The sequence below is a fragment of the Biomphalaria glabrata genome, chromosome 3 (assembly GCF_947242115.1).
Source record: "Biomphalaria glabrata chromosome 3, xgBioGlab47.1, whole genome shotgun sequence".
NCBI classification, from domain to species: domain Eukaryota; kingdom Metazoa; phylum Mollusca; class Gastropoda; family Planorbidae; genus Biomphalaria; species Biomphalaria glabrata.
This window is the reverse complement of record NC_074713.1, coordinates 33,673,601-33,688,117: the sequence shown is the minus strand read 5'-3', so window position 1 is coordinate 33,688,117 and position 14,517 is coordinate 33,673,601. Positions and strand designations below refer to the sequence as shown.

The window sequence follows — 14,517 nt, the reverse complement described above, 5'->3', positions numbered from 1 at the left end:
TTATAATGACTATTAATCCGGAGTCATTTTTTCCACACATTCTCACGATTGTCATTTTTTTCCTCGTTTTGTCAGCCTTTCTTTTATATCATGAAAATTCAGCAAGAATCGTTCTAGCTGCTATTGTATTTATAACGTCACCGATAGCCCAGAGCCTAAGGAGAACATATACGTTTACATTTTTAAACTACTCTAAAATTAAGGTCGCTAATTAAAGAGTGCCTAATTATCCGGTGCCTAATTTTCCGCCTTGTCAAAAAGTGCCTAATTATCCGGTGCCTAAATTTCCGGGTGCCTAATTATTTTCCGCCTTGTCTGTTTGACTCGTCCTCCCCAGTTGGCGTACCTTTCAATGCACACCCCCCCCCCAACCTGTTTTCTCCTTATCAGCACTGGTTTGACCTTGACGTTTCCTAGATTGCAAGGATTCTCAAAGAACGACACAACGACACACCTCTGCCTAAAGGTAAATATGAACCATTTTGTCACATACTTTATCACATATTTTATCAAATGTTTTGTCCCATTTTGTCACATACTTTGGACACATATTTTATCAGATATTTTGTCACATATTTTTGTCACAATTTTGTGTTACATATATTTTCATATGTTTTATTACATCTTTTTGTCACATATATTGTCACATATTTTGTATCATTTTTTATCACATATTTTGTCATGTTTTGTTACATATTTAGTCATAAGTTTTTTTTATTTTTTGTCACATATGTTTTCACATATTTTGTCACATATGTTTTCACATATTTTGTCACATATGTTTTCACATATTTTTGTCACATATTTTGTCACATATTGTAAGAAAAAAACATTTCAAGGACTAACTAGTCCACTTGAATACACAGAATGTAAGCTGGTGTAATTGAATACACAGAATGTAAGCTGGTGTAATTGAATACACAGAATGTAAGCTGGTGTAATTGAATACACAGAATGTAAGCTGGTGTAATTGAATACACAGAATGTAAGCTGGTGTAATTGAATACACAGAATGTAAGCTGGTGTAATTGAATACACAGAATGTAAGCTGGTGTAATTGAATACACAGAATGTAAGCTGGTGTAATTGAATACACATAATGTAAGCTGTTGCAATCATCTCGTTTACATGTCCACACAAGACATCAAGGAAATCAGGAGCATTAAACAAAGACTTTGAAATGAAAGGAAGCCTAGGTGGCGGAGTACGAGTGACTAGTGTCCAAGTGAAACCAACAATTAAACGTTTTTTTTGTGGTGGATTAAATATTGCATTACGTCTGTGTGTGTGTGTGTGTGTCTCTGTGTGTGTGTGTCTGTGTGTGTGTGTGTGCCCGAGCACTAACGTGTGAGCTATTTGCCTGAGGTTTTTCTTTGAGTCAGTGATCAATACATTGCTAGCCAACACCGCGACATCAACACCATAATGAATTCCCTTAACTTGTCAGTAAAGCGTTAGACTCAGGGGGCCCCAAACCAAACATTGTTTAGTAATAGGCCTGCCTACTTCAAGTTCTCTCTAAGACTGGGCTCTCAGGAATAAATCCACCTTTTGTAATGGAGTAAAAAGACCTCTTCCTGTCTGGGGAATGGTTTCCGGAGGAAAAAAAAAGTCCCAAGATAAAGTAACTCTTGCATCGTCACTTTAGTGGCCGTGCTAAGTTACTGCCCTTTGTTTTTATTCATAACTTTGAAAGCAGGAACATCCTTAGTGCCAATTACAGCATTGTAATGGACGATGACTGATATTGTGAAGGCTAGTGTTGTTCTATTACTTTATTCGTATTCATGGTGATGTATCAATTTCTCACAGAATCATTTCTCAGCAGATCGCTACAAGTAATGTCCCTTGCTCTGGATGAGCCGATTCCCCATTATTTGGCTGATTTCATGACAATATATTGGTCAGTAAAAGTAAAGGACAATCTTGTACGAGTCCAAATAGAATAGATCTAAATGTGCAATGTGATTGTATAGCTTACATACATTTTAAAAATATTTGTGACATGGGACATTGATGGTAACACAGCACCTGTGTGACGTTTCTGTAACAGGCCTGTTTGTGACATGGGACATTGATGGTAACACAGCACCTGTGTGACGTTTCTGTAACAGGCCTGTTTGTGACATGGGACACGTGATATCCATATTCGCGACATTGTTAATTTTGACATCTTTTTTGTTTTTGATATGGTGACATCTTTTTGTTACTGACATGGTGACATCTTTTTGTTACTGACATGGTGACATCTTTTCTAGAGTTGAGTCAGCTCGAAATGACATATAAAATTGTATGAATTCAACTATCAACAAACAATGTGAGCCAATTTTGTAACATAATCGATTATACCTTTAGTAGACAACTCTTGAATCGGACACTATGTGTCATAGCTTCTGTTTCTGGTGTCATTACCGGTATCGCCCACATGTAAATAGCGATACCTGTACACGATTGCGGAATTAGTTGGCGTTGTTCATCAATCCGGTCGATACTTCATTAAGGAATCGATTGTTCCGGCTATTGAACTACTTGTAAACTGGTAGCAGCCACACCGCGCCATCTAGCGGCTGGAAGCAGAGCTTCCGGTGTTTGCAGAAGAAATGCTGGAATTTTACCATTAAATGGGGACAAACATGGCGCGTATAAAGGCACTCAAAGCGACGTCTGAAAAACAAAACATACACATACACACCAAATGAGTGCTTTAGGTTTCGTAGCATTGGCTTCTTAATTAGCCAGTTTAGTCGCTAGGAGCCGGGAATAGTAAGGGTAACAACCTGGACAGGAAGTTGTCAGCAAATACAATATGGGAGGGAGGAACGTGGGTATGTCCAAAGAGGGGGGGGGTTTAGTTGAAGGTCGTCATATGAAATGTATTTTGGTTTGTGTGTTTGTCTGTTTGTTTCTTTCTCGAATGATATTTTGAAAAAAGACAGACATAAGGAAAGCAAGAAATATAGATAGATAGAGATTGAGAGAGAGAAAGAAAGAAAGAGATAGATAGACAGATAAATATATATTTATATATGGCGCCTGGTGATTTTATATACCCAACCTGCGATCGCAGCTGTGTATCAAGGATTGGCCTCTTTAGTCACACAAGAAGTTGCAAAGGGAAAAGATCGTCTCTCAAGACGTAAAATGCCACAGATATATATAGATGTATAGATAGATAGATAGGTAGATAGATAGATAGATAAATAGATAGACAGACAGACAGACATACAGATAGACAGACATATAGATAGTTAGATAGATAGATAGATAGATAGATAGAAAGACAGATAGATAGACAGATAGATAGATAGATAGATAGATAGATAGATAAATAGATAGATAGATAGATGTATAGATAGATAGATAGGTAGATAGATAGATAGATAAATAGATAGACAGACAGACAGACAGACATACAGATAGACAGACAGATAGATAGTTAGATAGATAGAAAGACAGATAGATAGACAGACAGATAGATAGATAGATAGATAGATAGATAGATAGATAGATAGATAGATAGATAGATAGATAGATAGATAGACAGACATATAGATAGACAGATAGATAGATATATAGATAGATAGATTGATTGATTGATTGATTGATAGATAGATAGACAGATAGATAGCTAGACAGATAGATAGACAGACAGATAGATAGATAGATAGATAGATAGATAGACAGATAGATAGATAGACAGATAGATAGATAGATAGATAGATAGATAGATAGATAGATAGATAGATAGATAGATAGATAGATAGACAGATAGATAGATAGATAGATAGATAGATAGATAGATAGATAGATAGATAGATAGATAGATAATGTATTTGTTTAAAAGGGTGATTGAATCGTCAGCACTAAAAGGCATTGTGTGACTTCCATTGGTTACCTCAAATGACTTGGGTACGTGATTTAAGGTCACACCTGTCACTCGAGTCTTCTCTCACTTGAGTATTCAAGACTTTTTCTTCAAGGACTAGCAAGGGAGATCAATCTAGTTGGACAATGCGAACTGTGGTGTCAGAAGACAAAACGCTGCTCACTATGGGCCACAATCAATAGGCCACACGTGCAAACCCCCCCCCCTCTCCCCCCCCTCCCCTTCACCTACAGCACCTTGAGGCATGAGGAGGCCCCGTGTGAACCAATCCATCTTGGACTACCTTTTGAACTGGACCAATCAGATCACACCATATTGAAAACCTAACAGCAGAAAATCAACCAATAGTGAACGCGGCAAGTTTGAAATTCAAAACATTGACCCCCCCCCACCCCCCCTTTTTTTTTCAAAACACACACACACACACACACACACACACACCTCTGTCTCTCCCTACTCAAATAAACAAACAAAAAAAAAGATTTTGTTGTACGCGGGTCTAAAATTAGCTCAACTGATTCATGGCGTGGCTTACTGGAAATTGGGACAATCGAGACAATAGTAAAAGGGAGGGGGGGAATCACTCACGTCCCCTCCCTCCCAGCAAGCAACATTCAACGTGAGTCTTTGTGTTTCCCCACGTGATCACAGCTGTTCTCACTACACTAGTAGCAGAGGGGCGAGAGGGGTGCTTGTGTGTGTGACGAGAGAGAGGTGTAAGGCTAGACACTCTAGACACTTATCGATATTTTGGTCAAGGTTAGGCTGACACTGAAGAGTCACCAGACAGACGAGAGCAACAACTGACATTCAAGAGTTCCTGGTCGTCTACAGCCCACCTTCAACTTTTGGTAGCTTTTTGAACACGAGTTCGACAATGTTACGAAACTCGTAGGTGGCTCATGCGGCCCATAGTTTTGGCCGACATAGCAGAAGCAGGTAAAAATCGCAAATCCTGAATCAATTTTTGTAATGAACCAGTAATGCCAAAATATTTTGTTCACGTTGTTTCGGTGAACTCAATGCCTTGGGCAAGTCAAATAAAATGGCTTCTATTCCCTAACTATTATCTAAGCCTTTTGAAAAACCATCAATTAGTTCTGTTAATTGTGTGTCCCATGATTTATATTTCCTAAAGCCATGTTGGTAGGGAGTACAACCAACATTATTTGCATAAGTGGTTTATATTGCCTAGAAATAGTCATTGTTCTAGTATTTTATATGTGATGTTGCTGAGTGTTAGTGGTCGGTAATTTCCTGAGACAGATTCTTCTTCTTTTGTGACCTTTGTTCCAGTTCCTTTGTCCTGATTAAGTAAGTAAAAGTAAAGTTCAACTTTCAGACCTAGTGATCTTTGGTCAGATGATGAAAAGGTCAGTTGTTTCTGTGACCAACTGTTAACAAGAGTGTCATGTGGCCAGCACAATGACCAACTGCGTTTACTTTTCCCAAATTAATGTCAGCCACTCATTAGAGCTGGGTGAACTCAGAGGTGTCCTAAAGATCCCGATAGTAAAAATCCCAGTCTTCACCAGGATTCGAACCCTGGACCCCCGGTTCGGAAGCAAAGCGCTTTACCACTTAAACACCGCACCTATTTCCAAGTTAAGTGATGCCTGAAAAAGTATTTTGAACACTGGTGCTAGCTCATTGCTTTGTTCTTTGAGTAATCTTCTAGCTGGAATACCATCAGGTCTAGATGCTTTATTTGGTTTGATGTTGGCCAGTAGTTTCTGGGTTCCCTTTTCTTGTACATCAATATGTACAGTGGTGGGAAGCGTGGTGGAGAAGCCAAGTGCGCTTGAACTTGGCTTGGCTTGGCTACCTAGAAGGGGGCTCGAGGTTCGACACCCGACTCGGGCAGAGTTGTGTTTACTGAGCGCCTAAAGGCAGCACGGAAAACCAACTCCTAGATACCCCCTCCCCCCCACCGGTCCACAAATGAGATTGGACCAAAAGCGCTCTGAGCATGCTATAAGCATGAAAGTAGCGCTATATAAAAGCTATAATAATAATAATAATATGGCCTATGTTCTAGACTTGGTTGAAATGATATGTCGGCGTCTCCTGGGACTGAGATTGCTGATGCAAAGTATTTATTTAGGATGTTAGCTTTGGTTTCATTATCATTATTTGTTGTGGTGCTACTCCTGTTGTTTCCATTTTCTTAAGACTTTATGTATGGCCCTAAGTATGGCCTTAAGTTTTAGTTGTTTTTCTTAGATATTACATTGTTTATATATTCACTCTGCAGCTCTACATAAACTCTTTCTGCCTTAGTGTCTTTAATTATTTGTTCTATATAGGTTTTCCTTCTGTTTGCAAAGTTTCTTTAATTTATTATTAAACCAGTATTTATTTATTTTATTATATATATATCTTATCTTCTTCTTATCTTATATAATACAGACGTTACTTCAAAAAAGAAGATGATTACGTCCTACGCGTCATGCATTTAGTCATGCATATTAACCAATGACTTAAATTCTGCCAAGTCACTGGTTTTCCTGGCTAGCTCAGGCAACCCATTCCATGCTCTAATAGCACTAGGGAAGAAGGAGTATTTGTACAAATTTGTCCTAGCATATGGGATGAGGAATGTGCCTTTATCTTTGTGTCTTTCAGAGTATTTTATTAAATTTTGTTTTTGTATTTGAAGATTATGGTTCAATGTTTTATGTATTATTGCTACTTTACTTTTGAGCCTTCTGTCCTGAAGGCTTTCTAAATTTAGTGATTTTACTAAAGGTGTTACTCTAGTCAAATGTGAATATTCGTTTGTTATGAATCGCACTGCTCTATTTTGTGTCTGTTCTAGTTTCTTAATGTTTTCTTGAGTTGAGGGGTCCCAAACAGAGGATGCATATTCTATTATTGGCCTAACCAAGGTTAAATAACATTTTAGTTTTATGTTCTTATTTGATTTATAGAAATTTCTTTTAATAAATCCTAATGCTTTGTTTGATTTTTTTGTAGTTTCATCAATATGTGGATTCCATGACAGTTTTTCATTTATTATAACACCTAGGTATTTTGCGTTTTTAGTCTGTGTTACTGGTTTGCCATGAATAAGATAAGTGGAATTAATTTGTTTTAGTTTTTTTGTTACTCTTAACAACTGACATTTTTCTGGGTGGAAAGACATGCTCCAATTTGATTCCCATTTCTGTAATTCATCTAATTCTCTTTGTAAAATATCTGTGTCTTGTGTTGTTTTTATTGTTCTATATATTATGCAATCGTCTGCAAATAATCTAACTTTTGTTCCTGAAGTAATGCAATTTGGTAAATCATTTATGTAAATTAAAAATAGTAGTGGACCCAAGACTGTTCCTTGAGGTACACCTGAGTTTACTGTTATCGGTGTTGATTTAGAGCCATTTATTATTACAGTTTGTTCTCTCCCTATCAGAAAGTCTTTAATCCACTGATGCAGTGGACCATTAATGCCGAAATATTTTAATTTTTTAAGCAAACTATGGTGGTGAACTTTGTCAAAAGCCTTAGAAAAATCTAGTAAGATAGCATCTATTTGTTCACTATTATCTAAACCTTTTGAAAAATCATCAATTAGTCCTATTAGTTGTGTTTCACATGATCTATATTTCCTAAAGCCATGTTGGTATGGTGTGAGGACATTATGTTTGTCTAAGTGGTTTATGATGTTACTACATATTATGTGTTCTAGGATTTTACATGTGATGCTGGTAAGTGATACTGGTCTGTAGTTTCCTGGGTCAGATTTTTCTCCTTTTTTAAATAGGGGGGTGACATTAGCTTCTTTCCAGTCCTTTGGTACTCTGCCCTGGTTAAGTGAAGCCTGAAAGAGTATTTTGAACACTGGGGCTAGCTCATTACTTAGTTCTTTGAGTAATCTAGCTGGAATACCATCAGGTCCAGAAGCTTTATTTGGTTTGGTGTTGGCTAATAGTTTTTGAATTCCATTTTCTTGTACTACTATATCTTCTATGTTGTCTACTTGGTTCAAATTCAGTAATATGTCTTTGTCTCCTGGGGCTGAGAATGCTGATGCAAAGTATTTGTTTAGAATGTTTGCTTTAGTTTCATTATCATTATGTATTATGTTATGTTCATCTTTTAATGGCGCTACGCCTGTTGTTTCCATTTTCTTAGACTTAATGTATGACCATAGGTTTTTGTTGTTGTCTTTAGATATTACATTGTTTATGTATTCACTCTGCAGCTGTCTGCTTACTTTTTGGGTTAAGTGTTTAATTTTTATATACTTTTTGTAAACTCTTTCTGCATTAGTTTCTTTAAATTTTCTATATAGGTTTTCCTTCTGTTTACAAAGCTTCTTTAGTCTATTATTAAACCAGCATTTATTTATTTTGTTTGATGTGTATTTAGTTGGTATTTGATTTTCTATAATGCTTTTAAGATGGTTTTTAATGAAATACCAGAGGTCATCAACTGGATGGTTAATGTCTTTTTCTAATAAGAATGTTTGTTGAAAGTTTAATGCAGCTTGGTGTAGTTGTGTTAGGTTACATTTATTCCAGAGTAAGATTTTTCTTTTGGGTTTTATATTGGCTACTGCTTTTATCTGACTGTGTATTTTTATGATCTCATGGTCTGATAGACCAGGGATAATATCATAATCAACTACTAATCCAGGTCTGTTGGTTAAGAAGAGATCTAATGTGTTGTTTAATCTAGTTGGCTTTTTAATGATTTGATCTAAACTTAGGTTGTGTAAAGTTTCTATGAAAAGCTCATTTATGTCCTTAAGGTTTTGGTGTTTATCTATGGTTAGTGTTTTCCAATTTATATCAGGTAGGTTGAAATCACCCATAATCCAAAAAACTGCATTTTTATTTGTCTCTTTAAGTGTCGTAATCTGATTACATAGTTCCTGCATGTATTCTAAACTAGAATTTGGTGGTCTGTAAATGCTGCCTATTATTAGGGATGTTGAGGTGGTATTAATTTTAGAAAATGTTGATTCTATATTTTTTGAGTTAGGTAAGGTAATTTCTTCTGCTATAAGAGTGTTTTTTATTGCTAAAAGAACTCCTCCATGATTATCAGCCCTATCTTTTCTAAAAATTTCATAATTACTATTGAAAATTTCTGCATTATAAATTTCAGGATGTAGCCAAGTTTCTGTGCCTGCAATTATGTCTGGTTTCTCACATTCTAATAAAATTTCTAAATCTGCTGTTTTGTTCCTAATGCTTTGAAAATTTATTATTAAGGTTTTAAGGTATTTTGGTGTTACTTCTTTAGTAGGTTTGTTTAGTGAGGCTGTTGTATTAATTTTAGTAGATTTAGGTTTAACAGGAGTGGATCTGGCTAGTGGTTGGTGAGTTTGGTATATATATATATATATATATATATATATATATATATATATATATATATATATATATATATATATATATATATATATATATATATATATATATATACACAGTTGGTCATTGATTTTCTATGATGGTTTAATATGACTTTTAATGAAGTCATGGACTGGTTAGTAAACGTATTCTGATAAGAATGTTTGTTGAAAATGCACTACCGCTTGGTGTCATTGCATTGGTTCCAGTTGAGTAAGCACTAATCCAGGTCTGTTAGTTAGGAATAGATCTAATGTGCTGTTTAGTCTAGTTGTTTGTTTTTTTAATAATGTGATCAAAATTTAAATTATGTCATGTCTGTACGGTTAATAAATTCCAATTAATACCAGAACGGGAAAGTATGTCACAAAGAATTAAAAAAAAACAACACAAAGCTTATATTAAGCATAGTATCAATGAGTTTGGATCAGTCATGTCATTCAATTTGTACTTCATCTAGACTAACAATAAAAGCAGTCATGTCATTCAATTTGTACTTCATCTAGACTAACAATAAAAGCAGTCATGTCATTCAATTTGTACTTCATCTATAGACTAACAATAAAATCAGTCATGTCATTCAATTTGTACTTCATCTAGACTAACAATAAAAGCAGTCATGTCATTCAATTTGTACTTCATCTAGACTAACAATAAAAGCAGTCATGTCATTCAATTTGTACTTCATCTAGACTAACAATAAAAGCAGTCATGTCATTCAATTTGTACTTCATCTAGACTAACAATAAAATCAGTCATGTCATTCAATGTGTACTTCATCTATAGACTAACAATACAAAAAAAAACATTTATAAAAATAAAAAAAGGGGGAACGTAAATGTGAACTTATGGCTCAAGTCTTCTCAGGCTTCAGAAACCCAACACGTGAACCACTCTGCTAGTGGAGAACATGAAAGATTGTCTAGTTATTTTGTGTTCCTATAGTCTGGTCCTAGTGTTCAGTTTGTGTTCCTATAGTCTGGTCCTAGTGTTCAGTTTGTGTTCCTATAGTCTGGTCCTAGTGTTCAGTTTGTGTTCCTATAGTCTGGTCCTAGTGTTCAGTTTGTGTTCCTATAGTCTGGTCCTAGTGTTCAGTTTGTGTTCCTATAGTCTGGTCCTAGTGTTCAGTTTGTGTTCCTATAGTCTGGTCCTAGTGTTCAGTTTGTGTTCCTATAGTCTGGTCCTAGTGTTCAGTTTGTGTTCCTATAGTCTGGTCCTAGTGTTCAGTTTGTGTTCCTATAGTCTGGTCCTAGTGTTCAGTTTGTGTTCCTATAGTCTGGTCCTAGTGTTCAGTTTGTGTTCCTATAGTCTGGTCCTAGTGTTCAGTTTGTGTTCCTATAGTCTGGTCCTAGTGTTCAGTTTGTGTTCCTATAGTCTGGTCCTAGTGTTCAGTTTGTGTTCCTATAGTCTGGTCCTATTGTTCAGTTTGTGTTCCTAGAGTCTGGTCCTAGTGTTCAGTTTGTGTTCCTATAGTCTGGTCCTAGTGTTCAGTTTGTGTTCCTATAGTCTGGTCCTAGTGTTCAGTTTTTGTTCACTAAGACTCAAACGACGATGTAAGCCTATAAAGGGGACTAATTCAGTTGAAACCACCACTTCAAACAAGTACAAATTCTTTTCCTTGTTTGAGATACCAAACGAAATAATTAATTACCATTTGTTAATTAACTAATTGGTTAATTTTTAAAAATGGATTCTTGTGTTGTAATTGTGCGCATTTTCATCTTGATGCGAGATTGGGTGTGGGAGAAATCACGTGTACAAACTTTTGACCTGGCAAACAGACAGATCGACAGAGTGAGTTGATATAAGCTTGGTAAAAAAGTTACAACTTATATTACATATCTCAATGTTACAGATTTCACACAATCTTCTTCTAGAATTTACATGGTAATACTCTAGATAGTTCAAAATAGGTTACAGACTAAAGCATGACACAAAAAAGCAACACAATAACGAGAACTATGTTTCTACATTCTATTGGATAAACACTTCACAAATCAATAAGAGTATAAAAACATAAAGTAGATGAACATATAGAAAACACTTTGAAACTCTAAGACATTTGTCTAGTTAAATGGTGATAGCAGAACACTTTGAAACTCTAAGACATTTGTCTAGTTAAATGGTGATAGCATAACACTTTGAAACTCTAAGACATTTGTCTAGTTAAATGGTGATATCAGAACACTTTGAAACTCTAAGACATTTGTCTAGTTAAATGGTGATATCAGGACACTTTGAAACTCTAAGACATTTGTCTAGTTAAATGGTGATAGCAGAACACTTTGAAACTCTAAGACATTTGTCTAGTTAAATGGTGATAGCAGAACACTTTGAAACTCTAAGACATTTGTCTAGTTAAATGGTGATAGCAGAACACTTTGAAACTCTAAGACATTTGTCTAGTTAAATGGTGATATCAGAACACTTTCAAACTCTAAGACATTTGTCTAGTTAAATGGTGATAGCAGAACACTTTGAAACTCTAAGACATTTGTCTAGTTAAATGGTGATATCAGGACACGTTCAGGTGAATTTTCTAGCTTTAAATTCTTACAGGAAGTGATAGATGTCGCTTTGTAGTCTAGCTGGTCACGTGACCACACATTGATTTCATTGTCAGGTACTGCAGTTTCTTGGTCAGTTGCAAGGCATACTGCTTGACTCTCGTACACGGTACTATCTGTGGACACTTCGTATAATCGACAAGAACGGTATTGGTCAGTGAGTAGAGTTTCTTTGAAAGGTACACTTTGTGAAGCAGCTTTATGAGATTCAGTCTTCTTCACTTTTGGAAAAAGAACTGTTCCAGTCAGACGAATAGATTTGTAGTCAGACTTTCCAGGGGCAGAAACTAAAGAGGTCGTGATCAGAGGGAGAGGGGTCATGTTGTTAAGTTTACAGTAAGATCGGATGTGATTTCTCTGCCTTTGTTTGTAACACACAACTGAACTCTGGGATGTCACTGCTGCATTGTCTATCAGCTGCTTTAATGTGGGCACCTCCGACCTTTGGGATGTCACTGCTGCATTGTCTATCAGCTGCTTTAATGTGGGCACCTCCGACCTTTGGGATGTCACTGCTGCATTGTCTATCAGCTGCTTTAATGTGGGCACCTCCGACCTTTGGGCCAAGTTTGTTTTGTCTGTGGAAATCCCAAAATCGTTTTCATTATTAGAGACTTGGGGAACACTCTGCCAGACGTGGTGGGGTGCCTCCAGATCAGTAGCATAGTTATAGGATTCTACGCCACTGCATACTTTCAATACCAAGTCTTTGGATGTCTGGACGCTACCTTTACTGGCCACACTTTGATCTAACCTTTGGTCATCATTTAAACTTTGGTCTAAAGTATCAACTTCCGATGATTGACTATTGTCCACTCTGTTAAAGTCTTTCTTATTATAAGCTTTATCAGACAAACACAAAAGTCGACCATGTAGTGGCCGCTCTGTGCTGGTCACCTGCTCTTGATGGACAGGATGTTGACCAGTCTGATGTAGCTGGTCCATCACAAATCTGATTTCTTTATCTCCATGTTTGCGCTCTATCACACAATTGTCTCCCTTTAATATTTTCTTTGCGTCCACAAGTCTTTCCCAATCATTGCTAGTCTTGTCTATATTTTCAACACATTCCTGAATGAGTGTATCATTGAAAGAATTTGAAATGCAATCATGATGGCAGTAACATTGACCGAATGTTGTCACATGTTCATGATTGTAATCAGCTTGATTTGTGTCTGTCAGATGTCCACCATTGGAATTGTTCTCAGCTTCAACAACTATTTCATGGTCACATGTTTCATCCATTGACGCGAAATAAATTGGATTGTAAATATCAGAATCCATTTCTGAGGACAATCCACCATTGTAATTGGCATGATCCAATCCTGTCCAATATCCATGGTTGTAATAGCCATAATCCATTTCGGACGAGAATCCAGGATTATAATGGCTCTGATTCATTTCTGTCAAAGGGCAATAACTGTACGTAGCCTGAGGATTTATTGCTGTTGAATTATGTCCCCATGCACCAGTATCGTCATCACATACATCAGGGTGTCTGGAAGTCATTTCGTAATGTTCATCTGATGTCATCTGGATAGACATCATATTAGACGAAATGACGTCATTTTCACACGTTGAATGCCATGAAGATGAAATGACGGACGTCTTGGAAGAAGAACTCGATGGTGTAGTAGAGGAGAGAGATGTTGACGTTATAGAAGAAGAAGACGTTTCTGTAGAAGATGAACCATTTGACAAAGATGACGATGACCTTGACCATCCTTTACCTTTGACCTTTGACAGTTTGTTAGTCCGTGTTTCACCTCTACTAACTCCTTGAAGCCCTTCATTTTCAACATGGAAATTAATGTCTGGAACTTGTGAGGAACAGTCGCGTTGGTCAGTGCTTGACCTCTGGAAATAGTTCTCTCCAGACACATCTCTTTCATACCAGTTGTCCAGATGTCCAGAGCTTTCTGTTTTGGTGTCGGTGACTGCTGCTCTGTGAAACGTAACGGTGGAAAGTTCCACTGAACGATCCTCTGACCTTTCGTCCCCAGACGAGGTCAAGATACTTGAGTCTTCTGTGGGCACAAGGTGGTAACAGTTATTATTAGATCTACACTTATAGCCATACCTCCGGGCACTGACCGGAAGTGAAGTCGTTGACATTTGACCACTGGTCGCCAGGGACGTTCTTGACGTCATGTGCTGTCTAATTTTGTCCACTACATAATGGTCTACTGCTCCCTGGGAGAAGACGTCCTCTGACTTTTGCTTTTCAGGAAAAAGAAAACGCTGGCAAAGCTCGTCTGTTATCCGCCTAGACAGGTCGGGTTCAAAACCAGTCTCAGGACTAAAAGACATGTTCCTGTTTCGATAAGGAGGCTTCCTTCCAGGTACATTAGGCGACGCTCCTCTGTCTCTATGCCGCCCCGCTTTAGTGTAACGCCGATTCTCATTCTCGTCAGCGGCGGCGGCGTCTTCTTGGGGTGTCATGTCATCGGACTCTGTATCTCCTGCTTCCTCTCCTGCGATGTTCTCCGCCTCTGTGTCTGCTTCATCTGTGTCCATGACCTTGATCATCTCCACGTCTGCGTCTTTTGAAACAAAAGAGAGAAAGTAATAGAGATAGATCATAGATATATTGTGATAGAGATAGGCCATAGATATATTGTGATAGAGATAGGTCATAGATATATTGTGATAGAGATAGGCAATAGATATATTGTGATAGTGATAGGTCATAGATATATTGTGATAG

At 37.0% G+C, this 14,517-nt stretch overlaps 1 protein-coding gene across 3 annotated transcripts in view; it reads right to left on the bottom strand.

Annotated features, from left to right (window-relative positions):
* Positions 1–11,186: 11,186 nt before the first annotated feature.
* LOC106052669 (uncharacterized) overlaps positions 11,187–14,517 on the bottom strand; it is a 22,684-nt gene continuing 19,353 nt past the window's right edge. For 2 of the 3 annotated variants that reach the window (XM_056024636.1, XM_056024638.1), the window contains one exon: positions 11,188–14,353. In XM_056024636.1, coding sequence (XP_055880611.1) covers positions 11,742–14,353 — 2,612 coding nt within the window. In that variant the 3' untranslated portion in view covers positions 11,188–11,741. Of the gene's footprint in view, positions 14,354–14,517 lie in introns of all 3 variants that reach the window. The other variant, XM_056024637.1, reaches the window with a different exon arrangement.